The following is a 22,006-nucleotide window of genomic DNA, read 5'->3' as shown; positions in this document are numbered from 1 at the left end:
AGATTGGAAGAGGTCATTCACCATTGAAGCAACTGCAGAAGAGATGAGGTCACAGATATATGTTGTGATAGAGGATCTGTCGCTTGAGGAAGCAAGGGTTCACTGAGGATTGCGAAGATGAAGTCTTGCCAGAGGTGTGACATGTGGCCGAGAAGAACCATCATGTGCCTGGCAGAGATGGATTGGAGGGGAAGTAGTTGGGGAAGCAGTTGTTGACAGAGACGGATGAGAGATTGAAGGTGATCTGGAGGAAGAAATGCTCTCATGAGAGTGGTATCTAGAATTGCCCCAATGAACTATAGACGTTGAGTCGGAATGAGATGTGATTTGGGGAAGTTGACTTCGAATCCTAGAGCCTGAAGAAAAGAAATGGTATGAGATGTTGTTTGGACCACTTCCTGAGAGGATACAGCCTTGATCAACCAGTCGTCCAGGTAAGGAAAGACTTGAAGGCCATGTGAACGGAGAGATGTGGCCACTACAATCAGGCACTTCACAAATACTCTGAGAGAAGATGCCAGGTCGAAGGAAGTACTTTGTATTGGTAATGACAGTGATTGATCTTGAACCGAAGATACTTTCTGGAAGCCTGATGAATTGGGATATGCATGTTGTTGTCTCTGCCTCCTAGGTTGAGACTGAGGTGGAGGCATAGGTTTTGCAGCATAGCGACGTTGGTAGGGTGGCTGCTGCCTGAAAGGAGAGGGAGGAGGTTTCTTTTTGGTCTTCACCAAAGTATCCCATCTGGTATCAAGGGCTGACAACTTTTGAGTAGTCGTATCTAAAGATGGCCCAAAAAGTTCATCCCCCAAACAAGGAGCATTAGCCAGTCTATCCTGATGGTTAACATCAAGTTCCAACACCCTAAGCCAAGCAAGGTGCCACATAGCTACAGACTTAGCCGCAGCACGTGAGGTGAGCTCAAAGGTGTCATATATAGAGCAGACTAAATATTTTCGAAGCTGCAGCAAGTCAGAGATGTAATGCTGAAAAGCAGGCAAGTCACGGTCAGGCAAGCGTGTGTGAAAAGCGGTCACTTGGTTGACCAAATGTTTCAAATAAAAAGAAAAATGGAAACATAGTTGCCGGACCGATTGGCGAGCATGGAATTCTGGAAAAGTCACTTGCCAAAGCGGTCCATGGCATATACATTAGCTCCGGGAGACTTCTTGTGGGTTGACTCCACCAGAAGGGATTCATGTGGAAGCTGAGATTTGTCAACCTTGGTATGGGAACCATCCTTTACAAGGAATCGAGTTTGCGAGGAGCCACAGGGACAATTAAAGGAGTTTCTAAATTTTTGTAAAAGGTCTCCCTTAATATGTCATGGAGAGACAGCTTCAGAAACTCCTTAGGTGGCTGGTCATAATCTAATGCATCCAAGAACTGTTTAGATTTCTTAAGAGTTCACTTCCAGGGAAATAGAAAGAGTCTCAGACATTTCCTGCAAAAATTTAGAAAAAGAGGAGTTGTCATATTTTTGAGGAGGTTCTTGAGCAGATGGTAACTGAGAATCCTCATCAGAAGAAACCTCATCATCAGAAACAAGAGGATCTTCAGAATCACCTCAGAGGTCTGCATCTCGTGTTGGTTGAAGCCCATGTTGAGCTCTGGGAGTCAAAAGCTCAAGGGTGCTTTACTTTCCCCAAAGCTTTGCCCAATTTGACTGACAGCATATGTCGGGAGATGTCTGAGAGGAAGAGCGATGCCAAACAATCCCCGATACTAGCTATTTAACTAAGAGAGGCAATACCGATAGAGAGTCTTGAGAAGGTGGTGCCTGTGTCGAGGGCTCTGGCCTGACTGGCACCGGAGGAGCCGGCGTCACCATAATGGGGAGTAAAAGTTGCAACTGCTCCCGTAATTCCTCCTGTAGTAATTTTTTAATTTGCTTTTTGAGGGAGTGCACCGGTACCGCTGGCTTTTTCGCCGGTACCTTCGGTGCCGCTTTACGCTCCGGTGATGAGGAGGCCGATGTCGAGGCACTCACCGAAATTGGAAAAGAACGTTTTTTGGGTCTCCTCGAGGTCGGCAGGACTTGGCTCACTGCTGAAGTGACCTGAGGACCCGAAGGGATGGGGAGAAGGCTTCTTAGCCATCTTATCCATTGCCTGTGACACCGAAGTTGGCTCTGCTGAAGTCAAGAGCTGCGGTGCCGACTTAGATGGTGTCGCTGACGCCGAGATCGATGTCAAATCTCACTCCATGTCGAAAAGCATTTTCTGCTGGATGAGGCGGTTCTTAAGGGTTCACTTTTGCACAGACGAACAATGGGAACAAGTCTCTGGACGGTGCTCAGGCCCCGAACACTGGAGGCACCAGCGATGTGGATTAGTGAGGGAAATGGGCCAAGCACAGCATCCACACTTTTTAACCCCGTCTAAGGCCGGGACATTGATGGAAACACGGCCTCAGCTAAATCTAACCCGAAGGCCAAGGTGGACGAACAGGCCTCGCTGGGTTAACCCGTGAAAGGGAAAAAACAATTTTATTTTTTTTTTTTACTGAAAACAGAAAGAAAAAAAAGATAAAAGAAAAAACTGACTTCTTAGCTCCGCAGAAACTGAGGGACCGCGCACCCTACATCGGGCGGGAAGGCATTCACGCATGTGCGGTTCAGGCTATTGCGAACTTTCTAGAGTCTTAAAGTAGTGATGCACTTTTAAAGTGGTCCATACTGGGGCTTCGTCACCCATCAGTGAGAATATGCTGCCTTCTTGTCCTGGTATAAAATTGCATTACAATTAGTAAAGAGGGTGGGATCTGGAGAAGAGCTTGGGTGGGTCTAGGGTGGAGCTTGGGAGGTCTGTGGTTGGGGGTACTCAGCTGATATTTGTTAGACTTCCCTGCTGGCACGCCCTACTGGCTTTTCAGAGCTTGTCTGGAGGGCCTCTGCAAATGCGTGGATGTTGATGTGATGATGTCACACATGCGCTTGATGTCATCATGGCAACGTCCACGCACTTCTAGGTGCCTCAAGCAGTAGCCACTACCTTTAGTGTGCCCTGACTCCAGAAAGTTTGAGAGACATTGCTCTAACTACTAGGCCACTTCTTCCTCCTACTACCTACACAACCTCAACTACCATGATCCCGTCTCCCCAGCACTCTGCGCTGAACACTGGCTCCCAATTAGCCAGCGCTGTGCTTTCAAGGCCCTAGCAGTAGCCCACAAGAGAATTTATGCCACCACCCCCTCCTACATAAAATCTAAGCTTCCCATCTACACCCCCACTCGCACCCTCCGCTCAAAATCGGAAATACGCCTATGCATTCCCCCTGGAAGGTCCCTCCTCTCAGAAACTGCCCGCAAACGATCCTACAGCCACTTCATCCCACATCTCTGGAATAAACTCCCCCCCCAACTCAGGCAACAGAACTCTTTATTGACATTCCGTAAAATGGTAAAGACCCTCCTCTTCAACTAAAGGTCTCCCTCAGTCTACACCCCCCCTTAAACCCCACCTCTCTCTTCTCTCCCCTATTTAACTTCTCCTAAATTTCAGTATAGTCCTCTCTTAGTCTGTACTCTGATAAATTGTCTGTACTCTGAAAAATTGTCTGTAACCTGATAAATACTGCACAATCTTGTATGTCCAAGCATCTAAACCTATTGCACATTTATTTGCCTAACTACTTCTACTGTGTATGTTTACTTGTAGACCGTTCTGAGCTACTGGGAGAACGGGATATAAATCTAAATAAATAAATAAAATAAATACTATGCACTATGTCAAGTCATGCTCTTATAAACTTCAAGGACACAGAAATCTCCTTTTAGAGCTTAATACTAACGTATAAAAAATCAATTATCATCTATTTAATTGTACAATATATAACATGCATGAAAATGTTTTACTGTCTAGTTGATTGCTTCTATGCATTACCTTGATGGAGTAGAACCTGTATGTAAAACTGTTTTCCCTGTTGTGTCCATTCTCTGAATAACAAGATGATCCAATACCATTTTCTTCTTAGCTCTTTCAATGATTTCTTCTTCTACTGACCCCTTGGTTACCAACCGATAAATATTAACCTATAAGAAAAAAAGTAATGCATTAAGGTTGTGTACTTTAAATGAATGCATGCTCGAAATTTTAAAGTCATACTAAATTAAAATGTTTCATTTGGCAAAGCAATTTATATGCTCTTGTGAACATCTGTCCAATAGCGAAGTGCAGTCTAGTATTAAGAACACTGTGGTAAGAATGGTTTAAATTCTGCTGCTACTCCTTGTGATCTTGGGCAAGTACCAAGCCCTCCCTCATCTCAGGTACAAACCTAGAATGTAAGTACTCTGGGAAATACCTACCTTACCTTAAGCTACAATGACAGTCAAGGGGAAGATGGATGCCTGCATCTGATGTTCCATCAACAAATAAATACCCCATGCAAAGCAGAATCTAAGTTTCAAGTTTATTTTACTTTGATATACTGCCTATCGACTTGTCTAGGCAGTGTACATACAAAATAAAGAGTAACATATTTGTTGAGCAGCGATTAGGTAGTTTGGCAGAGGTTTGAGTGAGCAGAAAGTGGAACAATTACTGATGGTGTAAAAAAAAAAAAAAAAAAGACTAGAGGTGGACAAAGTGGCTCCTCGCATGTATAGGAATCCAGACGCTTGTGCTACATGTGGTGGTATAGCGCAGAAGATTGCAGCAGTGCACAGGCTGGCAAGCTTAGAGCACAAACCTCTTGATTCAGAAGTAACTCTAACCACTGATGCAGTTATTAAAGTTTCAAGTTTAATTAAAATTTCTTATACCGCCTAATCAGTCTTCTAGTTGGTGTAGAAAATCATAAAAGCATACAATAGCTAAAATACAAATTTAAGAAGACAGGGGTCGGACAAAGACTTTTGGAGACAAAACCATAACGAATGGGAACAAGAGGAAAATGGGCAAGAACTACAATTTTGAAGGTAAAAGATAACAATTTAGGGGAAAACAGTAGGAGGTGAAGTAGAAATAAAATCATTCTAGGTCGCCCTTAAAAGGGCAGTTAAATCTCAAAGGCATCAATGAAAAAAAATGTCTTTAGCTTTGTCTTGAACTGATTAAGAATTGATTCTTCGCATAAATAAGCTGGGAAACTATTACAAAGAGAAGGAACAGTCACGGAAAAAATGGAAGATCTCATTGTGTTTATGTACTTTAGTGACGGAGCAGAGAGAAGATTTTGGGCTGACGATCGAAGGGTCTTAGAAGAGTTATATGGGATAAGAAGATTATTAATGAATTCTGGTGGGTTATTTTGTCGGATTTTGAAAGTTAGCAAAAGAGTTTTATAGGTGATTCTGTGTTCTACTGGTAACCAGTGAGCTGTATGTAAAAGGGGAGTAACATGGTCATTTTTTTTTGCATTAAATATGATTTTTACTGCAGTATTCTGTACTATCTGGAGTCTTCTAATTTCTTTTTTTGTTATGCCTTTGTAAAGGGCATTGCAATAATCTATACAAATATCCTATTGAATTGAATATTGAATTTAGTAGAATATTGGGTATCATTTAGTAGAATATTGGGTATCATTAAGAAGGGTATCACGACCAGGACAAAGGAAGTCATCCTGCCATTGTATCGTGCGCCCGCACCTGGAGTACTGTGTTCAGTTCTGGTCGCTGTACCTCAAGAAGGACATGGAGGTACTTGAGAGGGTCCAGAGAAGAGCAACTAAGCTAATAAAGGGCATGGAGGACCTCTCATATACTGACAGACTGAAAAAGCTAGGGCTTTTCTCCCTGGAAAAGCAGAGCCTTAGAGGAGACATGATAGAAACCTTCAAGATCATGAAGGGCATAGAAAAAATAGACAGGGACAGATTTTTCAAATTAAGGGGATCAATAAGTACAAGGGGGCACTCAGAGAAATTGAAAGGGGAGAGGTTTAGAACAAACGCCAGGAAATTCTTTTTCACACAGAGGGTGGTGGATACATGGAACGTGCTACCAGAGGATGTGATAAACAGGAGCACGCTACAGGGGTTCAAAGAAGCTTTGGATAGGTACTTGGAAGACAAAGGGATTGAGGGGTACAGATAAGAGTAAAGGTAGATTATAGGGATGGGATCAGAGGTAAGTTACAAAATTAATCAGGGACCACTGTTCAGGCACTAGGCCTGATGGGCCGCCGCGGGAGCGGACCGCTGAGCAAGATGGACCTCTGGTCTGACTCAGCGGGGTCAACTTTTTATGTTCTTATATATTTTTAGGTTAAATACATATTTATTATGGACATCGTGAAAACCTAGCTAGCAAGGAGGTACTCCAGGACTAGCTTGGGAAATAGAGCTGTAGGACAGTAGTATATAGACCTCCAAGACAACTGGAAGACAAAGACTCCGAATTAATTGAAGACATAGAGAATATCACTCTACGGGGAGATGCTGTTCTGCTAGGGGACTTCAACATGCCTGACGCAGATTGGAACTCATACTCAGCAACAACCAGCAGCAGCAGGAGACTGTTAACATCCATAAAGGGAGCATGATTCAAACAAATGGTATTGGAACCCACTAGGGCCCAGGCAATCCTGGACCTGGTACTCACCAACGGGGATAGCATCTCGAAGGTCTCGGTAGGAGATACGCTAGCCTCCAGCGACCACAACATGGTGTGGTTCTACCTCAGGAAAAGTTTCCCTAGATCAAACACGAAAACAAAAGTACTCAACTTCCGAGGCACTGACTTTGAACGCATGGGAGATTTCGTCCACCGGACACTGCAGAACCAAGCTACAACCAATGATGTGGAAGCTATGTGGTCATCCCTGAAATCTACCATACATGAAGCGACAAGCCTCTACATTAAATCAGTACACAAACGGCGGAGAAACAACAAACCCAATGGTACTCTACAGAAATCTCACACCTCGTCAAGGAGAAGAAAAAAGCATTTATTTCCTACAAACGAACGGAGACTAGGGAAGCTAAACTAGAACATAGGGCGAGGTCTGCAGCGGTCAAAACGGCAGTCAGGGAGGCCAAACTTCGAGTGGAATAGACTCTGGCAAAGAACATGAAGAAAGGGGACAAATCCTTCTTAAGGTATATTACTGATAGGAAAAAGAACACAGACGGGATAGTACGCCTTAGAAAACCAGAAGGGAACTGCGCAGAATCAGATTCCGATAAAGTAGAACTACTGAATGAATACTTCTGCTCGGTCTTCACCTGCGAGGCACCGGGGCACGGTCCGCAGTTGCAGGCAAGGTCCTTTAAGGAGATAACTAGGGCCCTACCCGAAGCTAATGTACATTCTAGGTGGACTTTTCCATTTGGGCTTCTGGTGATTATCAATGGGTCCATAAAAAGGTGTTCTCACTAGAGGACACAAAAACATTGCTGCATAAGGAAGGTATCAAGCTGGCTGATGGAGAAACTAGAAGCATGGAGAGAAAGGATAAACTTAGACTGGCGAGTTTCTACTGGCAAACGATGGAATGGAGATGTCATATGGAGGTGGATGCTGCAGAACTTGATTGCAGGTCCCAGCTGACTGTGAATTAGAGATAAAGACTTGATATGGAATTTGACAACACCAAAGTAATTGAGTATGTGCTGTTGATGTCCTTTAACAGTGTAAATGGCTGAGGAGGGATAAAGGGGATGGGACTTGATATACTGCTTTTTCTGTGTGGTTTACTCAATCAAAGCAGTTTACATGGGGCAATGAAGTGTTAAATGACTTGCCCAGAGTCACAAGGAGCTGCAGTGGGTATCGAACTCACAACCTCAGGGTGCTGAGGCAGCTGCTCTAACCACTAGGCCATAGGAGGGGGAGAGGGGTGAGTAGACAGTTGAATTAATATGATACAGGCTGTGGATTGTATGATTATGGTATGTTTGGGGATATGTGAATAGCAGTTTAAATAGTTTAGTGTGTGTGGTGGTGGGAATTTAATGTGGAGGTGTTTAAGACGTTGAGTAGAACCAGGGGGGGATAGTTGGGAAAGAGGGATGGAAAAGGTTAAGGGAGAGGGCTGCAGTATATTGCCAAGGGGAAGGGATTATAATTTATAAGTGATAGTGGAAGTGATCAAATTGATGTCCTATAATATACAAAGCTTGAACTCACCATATAAAAGGAAAGCTATTTTTCAAGCTGGTCAGACTATGGGACATTGCTTTGTGCAGGCCCACAAGAGATGTTCAGGATCCAGATTCCCGTTGAGGCATTGGGCCACAATTGTGGATCTACCGAAAAGGGTAGAGTTGATATACTTTTTGCTAAAGGGGTTAATATGGATATTAAGAGGGTTTTATAGGGACCTCCAAGGCCACTTTTTGTTGGTTGTGCGACTTCTTAAAGAGGCTAACTTCTTTCTGTCTAATGAGCATTAGGGGGATTTTCTGTAGGCATGCCCACCAACTATTTGCAATTGTTTTGAATTATATATTGTAAACAGATTTGATCCCTTTTGGTTATATATGCGGTATATAAAGTTTTAATAAACAAACATAAAACATTTTGGGGGTGGATTTTAATTTAATGGTGACTCCAATTTAAATAATATGGGCAGGGATTGGGTACATTTCATACATTAAGAATAGGAAGGATTTTCATTTCTTGGTGAACACACACTGAACTTGGTTGATGTGTAGAAATGGTTTCACCCCATTATTCAGGATATTACCTACTTTTGATCTGTTCACTGATCCTATTCCTGAAATAGATTACAAATTTATGAATAAGGATCTATTTGGGAACGTGCAGGACCTGAGTACAGAGATGGTGACCTGCCTGACCATGTTCCTCTTTGGGCATCATTATTGGCTAAAGAGATGGACTCAGGTTTAAAACACTGGAAACTCAACAACAGTCTACTAAAAGATCTGCAGGTTGTGTGAAACAGATGCACAGCCATTTGGAATATTATTGTCCCTTAATGTGGGAAGAAAGGCTTTGTTGCAGACAGTGTGAGAAAGGTGAAGGTGACTATGAGGGGGTCAATTTCTCTCGTTAGCATCCCACTGTAAATAGCACAGAAACAGAAAATGACGACAGAAAAGCCATATGGCTCATCCAATCTATCCATCCATATCATCCACACTCCCTTCCACCCTCACCCCACACCCAGTCTGCCCATCCACAACATCCGCTATCTCTTCTTCCCCCTAAGAGATCCCTCATACCTGCTGTATGCTTTCTTGAATTCAAATAGTCTTCATCTCGACTATATCCACCAGGAGGTCATTCCACATAGCACCTACCATTTGGGTGAAGAATTTCCTAAGAGTACTTTTGAGTTGATCCCACTTCATCTTGTTCCAGAGCTTCTTTTCAGTTAAAAAAGACCCACTTCCTGTGCATTTATGCTGTGGAGTTTTCATAAATGTCTCAATCATCCTCTCTCACATCTCTATAATTTCTGTGAGTGTCTGTATATGCTTTACGATGAAGATCACTAACTACTTCAGTAGCTATCCTCTGGACCGACTCAATCTTGGTTAAATCCTTTTGAAGACGCAGTCTTCAGAACTGTATACAGTACTCTAAATGGGACCTCACCAGAGATTTATACTTAGAGGTACTATCATCTTCTTTTCCCTACAAGCCATCCATCTCCCTATGCACTTAAGCATCCTTCTGGCTTCAGTATGCTGCCCTTTTACCTGTTTGGCCGACTTAAAATTGTCAAAAATTATTATCCCCAAGTCTCGCTCTTCTTTCAAGCAAATTAGTATTTTTCCTCCTAAAGGGTACTGTTACTTCGGAGTTCTGTAGCCCAAGTGCATGGCCTTGCATTTTTTTAGCATTCAATTTTAGTTGCCAATTTCAGAACCATTTTTCTAGTTTAGCTAGATCCCCTTCTCATGTTATCCATACCATCAAGGATGTCTATTCTATTAAAGGGTTTTGTATTGTCAACAAAGAGACAACTCTTACCCGACAGCCCTTCCACACTATCATTCACAAAGATGTTATAAAGAACCAGGCCAATGACTGATCTCTGCAGTACATCGCTGGTAACATCCTTTACCTCTGAGTGAACTTCATTTACCACCTTCTTTCTGCCTTCTTCCACATTCCTAGAGGTAGGTCTTGTCAGACAAATCTGATCAATTTCTTTGACTGGGTAACCAGAGAACTGGACAGAGGGAGTGCGCTAGAAATTGTGTTTTTAGATTTTAACTAAGCCTTTGACAGTGTTCCACACAGACGTCTAATAAATAAACTGAGTGCCCTCAGGATGGGTCCCAAAGTGACGGGCTGGGTCAAGAACTAGTTAACTGGAAGGTGACAGAGGGTAGTGATCAATGGAGATCACTCTGAGGAAAGGGATGTTACCAGTGGTGTGCCTCAAGGTTCTGTTCTTGGGCCTGTTCTTTTTAACATTTCTATAAACGATATTGCTGAAGGGTTGTTGGGTAAGATTTGCCTCTTTGTGGATGATACCAAAATCTGTAATATAGAGTAGACACCCAGGATGGTGTGAATAACATGAAGAAAGACCTGGCGAAGCTTGAGAATGGTCTGAAATATGGCAGCTAAAATTTAATGCTAAGAAATACATTTGGGCTGCAAAAACCCAAGGAAACGGTACAGTTTAGGGGTTGAAGAACTTATGTGCACGATAGAAGAGTGGGACTTAGGTGTGATTGTATGTGATGATCTTAAGGTGGCTAAACAGGTTGAAAAGGTGACGGCGAAAGCTAGAAGGATGCTAGGGGGGCATAGGGAGAAGTATGGCCAGTAGGAAAAAGGAGGTATTGATGCCCCTGTACACTTCTCCCTCCGTAATTGCTGTGATAGGGGATTAACAGACCCGTGAATACAGAAAAACCGCAAATAACTTTATCATGTGTTATTCGCTGTTTTCTATTAAAAACCATTGTGAATATGGTGAAACCGCAAATAACATGGTGGGAGACCTGGCCTGCTCCTGAAGGAGAGGCAAAACACAGTGAAGAAAGTGCTGGGAATCAGCAATTTTCTCTGTAAACACCTGTAATCAGTGATTTCTCTATGCAAGCTGATGTAATTTGGGGGGAGGAGCCAGCAAGCTAAAAACCGTGAATAATCGAAACTGCGTTTGCTGAAACCGCGAATACGAAGGGAGAAGTGTATAAGACTGGTGAGACCTCATTTAGAATATTGTGTACAATTCTGGAGACAAAAACATTCAAAAGGATATAAAAAGGATGGAGTCAGTCCAAAGGAAAGCTACTAAAATGGTGTGTGTTTTTTGTCATAAGTCATATGGGGACAGACTTAAAGATCTCAATCTGTATACTTTGGAGGAAAGGCGGGAGAGGGGAGATATGATAGAGATATTTAAATACCTACGTGATGTAAATGCACATGAGCCAAGTCTCTTTCATTTGAAAAGAAGCTCTGGAATGAGAGGGCATAGGATGAAGTTAAGAGGTCATAGACTCAGGAGTAATCTAAGGAAATACTTTTTTTTTTTACAGAAAGGGTGGTAGATGTGTTCTTCTCAACTGGCTGGAAGAAGTTAAGACTAAGGAGAGGGGGTGCTGCCCAGAGAGACAAGGGGGCAGAGATAAGAAAATGATTGATGTCTTCTGCAAGCAACCCGGCAAGTTGAGGTGCTTAACTCATCTCTAAGAAATCATATGCTGTTTGCACAGGAAAAAATAATTAGCACTCAGTTGTCAACTGTCTCTAATTTTTTTTTTTTTAATGAATCCTCACCCTGCATAAACTCTGCCAGATCTTAAAGGGGAAGGAGCAATTTGCAATATACAGTCATGTGAAAAAATTAGGACACCTCATGAAATATTCAGTTCTTTCTTTAGAAAAGTTCACATATCGATATAAATTTTTTTTTTTTTAATCTCTGGAAAAAAAAGTGATCTAATTGCAAGTAAACAACAAAAATTGTCCTTGATTTACTCATGAAACAAAAGATATCCACAAAAATGTGTATTCTAACTGTAGAATAAATTAGGGCATCCTACACCCTAATAGCAAGTGTTATTCCCCCCTTTGGCAGAAATAACTGTAGTGAGACACTTCTTGTAGCCATCTACCAGTCTCTGACATCAGTCTGAGGAAAGTTTAGCCCACTCCTCAATGCAGAATTCTTTCAGCTGTGAGATGTTTGAGGGTTTTTTTGCATGTACAACCCATTTCAAATCACCCACCAGCATCTCAATATGATTAAGATCGGGGCTTTGACTCGGCCACTCCAAGACTCTCCATTTCTTAGTTCTCAGCCAGTCCTTGGTGGATTTACTGGGTTTTTTTTGGGTCACTGTCATGTTGCAGTATCCAGTTCTGCTTCAGCTTTAATTTTCTTACACATGGTCTCACATGTTCCTCAAGCACCCTCTGATATATGGTAGAATTTATGGTGGATTCTATGATGGTGAGCTGACCAGGACCTGATGCAGCAAAGCGTCCCCAAACCATGACACTTCCACCTCCATGCTTCACAATAGGTATGAGGTTCTTTTTCTGGAATGCTGTATTTGGTGTACGCCAAATATGTCCCCTTTTCTGGTGTCCAAATAATTCAATTTTAGACTCATCTGTCCATAGAACACTATGTTCTCTCTGGCAAACTTTAGTAAGGACTTGATGTTTCTCTTAGAGAGCAAAGGTTTCATCCTTGCACACCTCCCATGCAAGTTAAATTTGTGCAATCTCTTTCTGATTGTAGAGGCATGCACTGTCACATCAACAGTAGCAAGAGCCTGCTGTAGGTCCTGTGATGACATTTTAGGGCTTTTAGCATCTTGCCTTCTGCTCTATGGGTCAATTTGCTTGGATGGCCAAACCTGAGCATGTTGGCAGTTGTTTTGAAAGTCTTCCACTTGTACACTATTTTCCGGACCATGAAATGGCTAAATGTCAAATTCTTTCAAGATCTTTTTAAATCCTTTACCAGACTTATAAGCTGCTAAAATCTTCTTTCTGAAGGCCTCAGACAGCTCTTTTGATCTCACCATGGTGTTCACTCTCACCGCAGCAGTCATGAGCACACCAAACTAAATGTTTGAGATTTAAATAGGGAAAACCTCCTTCAAAATGCTGAGTAACGATGTTCTAATCATGTGCACCTGATGTGATACACCTGTATGTGATCTGAGCCACTTTAAGTGGGAGGATATGTGGGGGTGTCCTAAATTTATTCCTCGATTAGAATGAATGGATATCTTTTGTTTCAAGAGGAAATCAAAGAAAATTTTTGTTGTTTACCTGCAATTACATCACTTTCTTTTTCAGAGATAATAAAAAAAGATTTGGCATCGATATGTGAACATTTCTTAAGAAAGAACTGCATATTTCATGGGGTGTCCTAATTTTTTCACATGACTGTATATTTATCACTTCTTTTGATTTTAAATAAAAAACTCAAACTAAGCAGGCAAAAATGTTGTCCAGAACTACTTTCATATGAAAATTGCTCTCCACTTGTATAGACATTGTGAGCACTGGAATATACTAGAGATGGATCGATAAAGTCAACATTCTGACCTAAAGCTATACAAAATGTGATGGCAGGACCTGAAGCAAGATCTTCATGCAAGAAAGCACTGAGATGTCAAAGCTGAAACAGTTCTGTATGGTAGAATGAGCCAAAATACCTCAAGGGTAATGTGAAACATAGATCAACCGTTACATGAAATGGTTAGTTGAAGATATTGCTACTTAACATTCATGTTTTCACAAAAGGCTGTTGAATCTTTTCTTGAATAAATACAATTTTAAAAAAATCTGAGCTATTTATTCAATGGGGTCATCTCACTCTCTTATCAAAGTTTAGATTCAGGTCTCATCATGTTTTGGCATGAATTTTGCTAAAATACAGACAGGCCATCCTAGATAACAAATTTTATCAGAAATCTACTTATTTATTCTATTTGTTATGCATTACTAAAATCACCAGCTATGCCTTTGTCACTTATAAGTAATAACTAATTATTGAAATATTCACTATGCAAGCATACCTCACAAAACAAAGCTCCCTTTACCTGCTTCTTTTGTCCAATCCTATGAGCTCTAGCCTGTGCTTGCAAATCATTCTGTGGGTTCCAATCAGAATCAAATATAACTACAGTATCAGCAGATGCCAAGTTTATACCAAGACCTCCAGCTCTGGTAGACAGCAAGAAACAAAAGTCCTGTAGAAATAACATTTTATGTTCAATAAGGCTGCAAAGATTAATATATTTTGTTTTAGTATTGTTTATGTTTACACACAATTTTAATTTGTGGTTTACTATAGTGATGTGGAAAACTTAAAAACTGATGCAAAACATAAAAAAGATTAGATTCTTACCTCGATAATATATTTTCCAGTAGATAGGAATAATATGCTGAACCTTAGGTTACTCTGTTCATGCTCAAAAGAATACTAAGAAGAACGATGTCAATCGCAACTTTTGAAACCTCCTCCTCCCAGGAATATCCTGCTCCCCCCAGTTCGTTCCAAAGCATGTAAGAGCTCACGTAAAAAGACAGGAGGAGGGGGGCATGGGGAACTCCCCTAAACCAATGTTCTGATTTGTTCATATAACTTTATAACAGTCAATAATGAAACTAATGTATAAATGAACTAACATTACCCCTGAACAGTAAAACACATCAAATAAAAGCAACAGCTTGAATATTAGTGGAGCTCAATTATCTCTTTAGATTTTATTTACAAAACTATTTTGAACCTATAATCTGACTGGTAAAGATGTCTTAGCTATGGAGAGAACCATGATGTAACATCTTTACAGTTTGTACTTTCCCCCACCAAGAAAGACGTAAAGGATTCTAATGCTCACATATTTCTTTGACTTTCTGCAATAAAGATTTCTCATTTACTGACATTGTGTCTTCCAGAGTCTTTTTTATCTTTTAGTTTTTTTTTCAGAGGTCCTTTTATTTAAAAAAAACTATAGTATTATCACAAAATTTATTTGGCTGGGTAAAACTGCTAGAATAACTTTAGTATCATTGCAAAAACCAATTGCTGAGGGTGAGGTAAATTTCCCAAATTTCTACAGATATCATCAAGCTTTTATTATGCTGCAGGGTATGTATTGGATCCTTCCTGAGCTCATAGAACATCTTCCTGATTGGCTGTACTTAGAATGGCAACTCATTTCCCCACTGCGATTGTTTCATTTTCTGAGTATAAAGTTACCTAGATATGTTAAGGACAATAGTACTTTATTTGATACATGGAAAACACTGAAATTCATTACAAAATTAACAGATGTTCCAGTGGAAAAATCTACTTATCAGTCCTTACGGTTAAACTCCAAGGTTCAAATAGGTGGGTCTGGGAACTTCTGGAAGCATTGGATGCAACAATCATTTGGAATTTCAAATTCTCAAAATTATAGATGGCTGCAGCTGAAGCAGGCCGTTCAGAGTGGGTTCCCTGAATGGCAGAGTTTTAAAAACTATTAGTTTGCAGTTCCTATGCTTCCAGACAGATTTGCTGAGACATCAGGCTGACAGGTGGTATAAATTAATTTTTGAATAAGAAACCAAAAAATAGTCTTAGAGAAATTAGGAGCATTGAGATAAAGCAGTACATTTCTACATTTCTACATTTCGATGGCCACAAATTTGGACTTGGAGGATGAGATGTACAGCGTCAGCATCTATGAGACAAACATGGTTTTTCTTATTGCATAGAACTTTTTGGACCACTGTTCGTTTACAAAAGTTAGATAGTTCTAAGTCTACTAGATGCTGGCATTGTCATCTTGATATAAGGACACTGAATCATCTGTTGTTCTATTGTTTTTTAATACTCAAGTTCTGGAAGTCAATATAGGGACAGATTAATGCTATACTTGAGGCATTGATTCCTTTGACATATGAGGCAGTCATATGTGGAATGATGTTACATCTGAAGCCCTCATTGGACATATATAGAGGGCCGGGGTAACCATACAAATGATTACGCACAACTGAAAGAACTGGGATCGCCTTAACTTTAATTTTTGGTGGTCAAGTTTATGCTTAACTTATAGATTTGAAAAAATGAACGCAGATATAATGGGTCATACTAAGAGATTTAAGTTAATCAGGGGCCCTTTGATATATTTTATGGATGCGTTGTAATTGGTTTTTTCTTTCCTTTGATCCTATTCATATATTGCACACACACCCGGGGGAGGGAAGGTGTGAGAGGGATATTTATGTTATGGTTTTATTCTCTTGCAAGGTATTGGTTGGGGGGGGAGGATTTTCTTATCTTGCTGTGGGGATTTTGATTGATTATAAATGCATATATGAATAATGTTGTTTGAGTAGATACTGTACTGCATTTTTGTTAACTTTGGAAAATTAATAAAGATTTTTTTAAAAAAGAACCATGATGCATAAGGCAGAACAGGCACATCAGAAATTATTGGGCGAAGGATTCAGCATACCATTCCTATTGCATTGGAAAAAGAGATTAGTTTCTTACCTTGATAATATATTTTCCAGTATATAGGAATGGTATGCTGAAACCTTCACCCAATAACTTCTGATATGCCTGTTCTGCCTTATGAATCATGGTTCTCTCCATAGCTAAGCTTCCACCAAAGGTTCATATGGGGCTCTCCGAAGATCCTCCAACATGATGTTGAGATTCCAGGAAGGGAAGGGATCTCAGATCGGAAAACTGAGCCTCAGGGCTCGTTTGAAGAATCTAATGTCTGGGTGGGCAGCAAGGGAGACTCCTTTCTCTTGGCCTCTAAAGCAAGCCAGGCTTGCCATTTGGATCTTAAGGGACACCAATGCTATTCCTTTGTCCAGGCCCTCTTGAAGGAAGGCCATAAACTATGATAATGGGACTTTATTGGGCTTCGGATTCTCCTTATTGCACCAGCGCTGAAAGGTATCCCATACCTTGGCATACGCTGAAAGAGTTGATGGTTTCTTGGTCTTCAGTAGGGTGGCAATGATAACTTTTGAATATCCTTTCTTGGCTAGCGCCACGCGCTCTAAAGCCATGCCATAAGACTGAAATGACCCGGATCTTCTAGAGCAGTGGTCTCAAACTCAAACCCTTTGCAGAGCCACATTTAGGATTTGTAGGTACTTGGAGGGCCTCAGAAAAAATAGTTAATGTCTTATTAAAGAAATGACAATTTTGCATGAGGTAAAACTCTTTATAGTTTATAAATCATTCCTTTTGGCTAAGTATCGATAATAATATTGTAATTTATAGATAAAGAGACATATGATCAAGAAACTTTTATTTTACTTATGCGATTATGATAAACATACCGAGGGCCTTAAAATAGTACCTGGGCCGCAAGTTTGAGACCACTGTTCAAGAGCAACTGGCACTTGGGTGAGCAAGTTCAGATAAACCTGGAGTTGGAAACATTCGCCCACTTGTAGGCATACTAGAGCTGCAAACTAAGGGTGCCTGGGCCAATCTAGGGCCATGAGGATCAGCCTGCCTAATGAGAAGCTATGCGATGGACCACCCAGCCTATCAGAAGACACAGAGGAAACGTATATAGCAGTCTGGACTTCGATCATGGTTGCACCAAGCCATCCAGTCCTGCATTCCGGTCTCATTTCTTGGAATGCCCTACAATGTCTTGAACGCCCAAAGGTCCAACAACCACTCTCCCAGATCAAATGTCTATCCACTCTGGCTATGTGTGCCATGGTGATGTTTGAGATCAAGAATGGGTCTTCTAAGTCATCTGAATTTTTCTTGGGCACGACAAAGTACCGTATTTTTTGCTCCATAAGATGCACTTTTCCCCCCCAAAAAAGTGGGTGGAAATAAGGGTGTGTCTTATGTAGCGAATCCTCCCCCTGTACCTTTTTTTTTTTTTTTTTTTAACTTCCATAGGTCAAGCACTGTATCGGCAGGATCTTTCCACACTCCTGCCTCTCCCTCGCTGGACAACTGTCTTTTCTTCCAGCAGAGCGGCACACAAGGCAGGCACAAGCTTTTTGTGCTCCTGCCTGGTCCTGCGCCGCTCTCTGAATGGCTGCTAATTACATTTTTAGCCTTTTAATTGGTCCAAGAGTCTATAAATCAGAAATCAGACCAAGGATGAGTGGGTGCTGGGGCGGGTGGGCAGAAATTAAATACTAAACAAAGACTTTCCTCAAGTGCTATCTGTGCCCTAATCTGATCATATGCTCTGAAATGCAACTTAAAATACTAATCTAGACTAAACACTTTTTACATAAAAACCCCTAACACAGACTCTAAAGGCTACACTATTGCCTGACTGGTTTTACTGAAAAAGCAAAGTACTGAACTAAAAACTAAGGCTTAGATTCACAAAACTTACCATTCGTGTATCGATGGTTTTGTGATTGTTTCCCAACCCAATTGTTCTCCGACCCAATTCACTAAACAACTATGCGATCAATCTCCGATCCGTGCATGCAAATGAGGGGAAATTGCCTGCATAAGTAGGAAGGCAGCAATTCACTAAACAGAAGAATGAACACCAACTGAGCTTGCCGATCCAAAAAGAAGTGACTGCTGAGGACCAGTCGCTTACTGTCCTGACGACTCTCCTTTTCTCTGCCGCCCTGTCCCTGCCGCATTACATCTAATGGAACCTGCCCTACATAATGCATGTTAGCACACATGAGTACATCTAGCCCTCAGATCCTGTCCGCTGTTTCTACATTATTACTGAATCTCTTTCCTCTCCTTTAGCTTGCTAATATTTGTATTTTTTTAACTCTCCAAAAGAAGGCAAGCTCTGCCGATTCTCCTGCTCTCTGCCGCCCTGAAATTTGTCCCTGTAGTGCGAATCTGTGGTTTTAACCCACGGATTAAAAGCTTGTTCTGTCCCATAATCTGGCTAAAGCATGCTCTGTTCCATTAAATTGCAGCCATCCCCTCCCCCCTTTGTTTTGACTTCGCATATGTGGATCGCATCTACAGGCAAAGAGGATGGTCTGCACATGCATCTGGATTGCTCTGCAGCAATCTATGGTGTCGCTGTGGGGCGTGTGTCCGATCATATTAATTTGCATGAGAACTTGTAGTGAATCGGTCGCCCGGCAAGACTTGGCCACGGATCGCCCAGATCGGTGAATTTAGTGAATCTAGGGCTAGATTTACTAACCTGGAGATCCTTGTCCGATCCGTGGGCGATTGCAGGCAGGCCAACAAATTCACTAAAGGCCTGCATGCAAATAGGGGTGATAGTTGGCATGCCCCCCACCAACTGCACGGATCGCTGAAGAGCATGCGCAGACCATCTTCCTTGACTGTATATGATCTGCGCATGTGCTAGCCTTTCATGCCCGGCAGAGCTTTTTTTTTATTTAGCTGACTGTTACTTTGCGAGCCCGTGGTTTTAACCCGCTTAAAACCCTCAGGTTGAAACCAAGGGCTCGCACTTCGGGGAAGGGCAGGCGAGTCGGGGCTGAGCAGAGCAGGAGAGTCGGGGCAGAAAAGCAGGAGAAGTCGGCAGAGAGCAGGAAAGGTCATGAGCGACTGGTCCCCACCAGTCGCTTCTTTTTGGATCGGTCAGCCCAGTCAGTGTTGTTGAAAAAGTTTAGTGAATCACGTCCTTCCTGTTTTGCATGCCGCTTACCCTCATTTGCATGTGCGGATCAGAATCGGATCAGCCACGAGGTTAGTGAATTGGGTCTCAAACCAATCGGTACATGATCGGTTTGCTTAGTGAATCTAAGGCTAGATTCACAAACGTGCCTGATCGAGACCGATCCATGTCCGATCCAGGCAGGTCCGATGGATTCTCCAAACCACAATATGCAGATGGGGACGATCGGAGGAACGCCACCATCGGCCTGCCCGGATCGCTCTATAGCGATCCCAGCACATGTGAAGACCATCTGTAGATGGTCTGCGCATGCGCTGGACCTCCGGGCCTGGCAGAGATTTTTTTTCTTTATTTAACTTTTTTGGAGCCCGTGGTTTTAACCTGCTTAAGCCCGCGGGTTAAAACCATGGGCTTGCACTGCGGGGAAGGGTGGAAGAGTTGGGGCAGGTAGACGATCGGTGCAGGCAGGAGATCAGGGCAGCAGGATTGTCAAGCAGCGGGAAAGTTGGGGCTGCAGGAGAAAAGACAGCTCCTTAGCTAGGGGATGCAGGCGATCGGGGCAGGCAGGAGATCCAGGGCAGCGGGAGAGTCGGGGCTGCAGGAGGCGTTCAGGGCAGGCAGGAGACCAGGGCTGACAGGTCAGAGAGCAAGGCGGCAGAGGGCAGGGCAGTCGGAAAGGGCTTGAGCGACTGGTCCTCAGCAGTCCCCTGTTTGTGATCGGCCAGCCCAGTCGGTGTTGCAGGGTTTTGGTTAGTGAATCGCGTCCCTGCCTACTTTGCATGCCGTTGCCCTTATTTACATGCACGGATCAGAGGATGGTCGGCAGAGAGGTAAGTGAATCAGGCTGGAGGGAAAGCAGGTCGCAAAGGTGATCAGTACACGATCAGTTTGCTTTGTGAATCTAGCCCCTAGGTCTAAAAGAGAAGGACAATAAAATAACCTACTGAAGCTCAAGTTTTATCTTTTCCCAAGTTTGAATACCAGCAGGTAAGATATTTCAATGGAGTAATTCTTCCCCTTGACAGATCCTTAGCACCTTTTCAAGAAGGGGCATGATTCACTAAACCTCCAAATCGTTTTCATTTGCATGCCGGTCGACCAATTCAGTAAAGGCCTGCATGCAAATGGGGACGATCATTAAAATGCCCCCCTACCCACGGCCAGAGCGATCCCCGCTCATGCGCACACCCTGACAGTAGTGACAGGAGAAGCAGCCTCCTGTCATTGCTGTCAGGGCTCAGCCCAGCCCAGATCTCTCTTCCCTGATCCCGGACTCTCCTGCTCTCTGCCGCCGTTCCCTGCAGTGCAAGCCCGTGGTTTTAAAGCAGGCCTGCACTGCGGGGAACGGCGGCAGAGAGCAGGAAAGTCCGGGAGCAGGCAAGAGAGATCTGCTGACACCCACCCCCAACAGGCCCCTATCTCTCCTGCCTGCCCTGCTCAGACCTCTTCCTTACTCCCTCCCCGCGACCGACACAGCACGGACATCGCCCCCCCTCATGGCATGGCCCTCCCAGGCAGCCCCCCAGCACCAAAAAGTTGGGAGCAGGAGAGATTCTCAGTCCCTCTTGCTCCTAGGCCTCCCACCCTCCGGCCCACCCCTGGTCGGCCCAGGCGGTTGGGCCCGGCCCACTCACCCCAGTACCTTTTAAATAGTTGGGAGCAGGTGTGCCCGGTCCCTCCTGCTTCTTCCGTCAAGGATGTCCATCTTCGGGAGCAGAAGGGGTGCCCGGACCCTCCTGCTCCTACTCTGATTTTCCTGCTCCTACTCTGATCTTTCTGCTCCTGCTCCCCAGGTCGCCGCCGCCTAATAATGGCCTTTTGCCCCACCCCAGCACATCATCTGATGCACAGGGAGAGGCCTAAGGCCCTGATTGGCTGAGGCGCCTCAGGCTCCTCCCTTTGGAGGGGCCTGGGGCACCTCAACCTATCAGGGACTTCCTTAGGGAGGAGTCTTGTGAAGTCCCTGATTGGCCAAAACAATGGCCAATCAGGGACTTCCCTAGACTCCTCCAAAATAATGGCCAATCAAGGACTTCCCTAGACTCCTCCCTAAGGAAGCCCCTGATTGGATGAGGTGCCCCAGGCCTCTCCAAAGGCAGAAGGCGTTTTACAAGGTTCCGCATGAACGACTACTTCGGAAAATTCCTAGCCATGGAATTGAGGGTGAAATACTCACGTGGATTAAAAACTGGCTGGATCATAGGAAACAGAGAGTGGGGATAAATGGACAATACTTGGCCTGGAAGAGCGTCACCAGTGGGGTGCCGCAGGGCTCGGTGCTTGGACCCGTGTTCTTCAACATCTTTATAAATGATCTAGACATTGGTACAATGAGTGAGGTGATTAAATTTGCAGACGATACAAAGTTATTCAGAGTAGAGAAGACACAAAGGGATTGCGAAGATCTGCAATGTGACATAATCAGGCTTGAGGAATGGGCATCAACATGGCAAATGAGATTTAACGTGGATAAGTGCAAAGTGATACATATAGGTAACAAAATCTCATGCACGAATACAGGATGTCCGGGGCGGTACTTGGAG

The 22,006-nt window shown here is 43.0% G+C and overlaps 1 protein-coding gene across 6 annotated transcripts in view; it reads right to left on the bottom strand.

Annotated features, from left to right (window-relative positions):
* The window catches only part of CHD1 (chromodomain helicase DNA binding protein 1), a 621,819-nt gene that overhangs the window by 339,093 nt on the left and 260,720 nt on the right, over positions 1–22,006 (bottom strand). For all 6 annotated transcript variants that reach the window (XM_033962744.1, XM_033963070.1, XM_033962661.1 and 3 more), the window contains 2 exons: positions 13,944–14,093; positions 3,887–4,035 (listed from right to left, as the gene is read on the bottom strand). In XM_033962744.1, the coding sequence (XP_033818635.1) occupies positions 3,887–4,035; positions 13,944–14,093 (299 nt within the window). The remainder of the gene's footprint in view (positions 1–3,886; positions 4,036–13,943; positions 14,094–22,006) is intronic.

The sequence above is a fragment of the Geotrypetes seraphini genome, chromosome 1, assembly GCF_902459505.1.
Source record: "Geotrypetes seraphini chromosome 1, aGeoSer1.1, whole genome shotgun sequence".
Classification (NCBI taxonomy): domain Eukaryota; kingdom Metazoa; phylum Chordata; class Amphibia; order Gymnophiona; family Dermophiidae; genus Geotrypetes; species Geotrypetes seraphini.
Note: the sequence above shows the minus strand (reverse complement) of the source record. Positions and strands in the feature narration are given on the sequence as shown.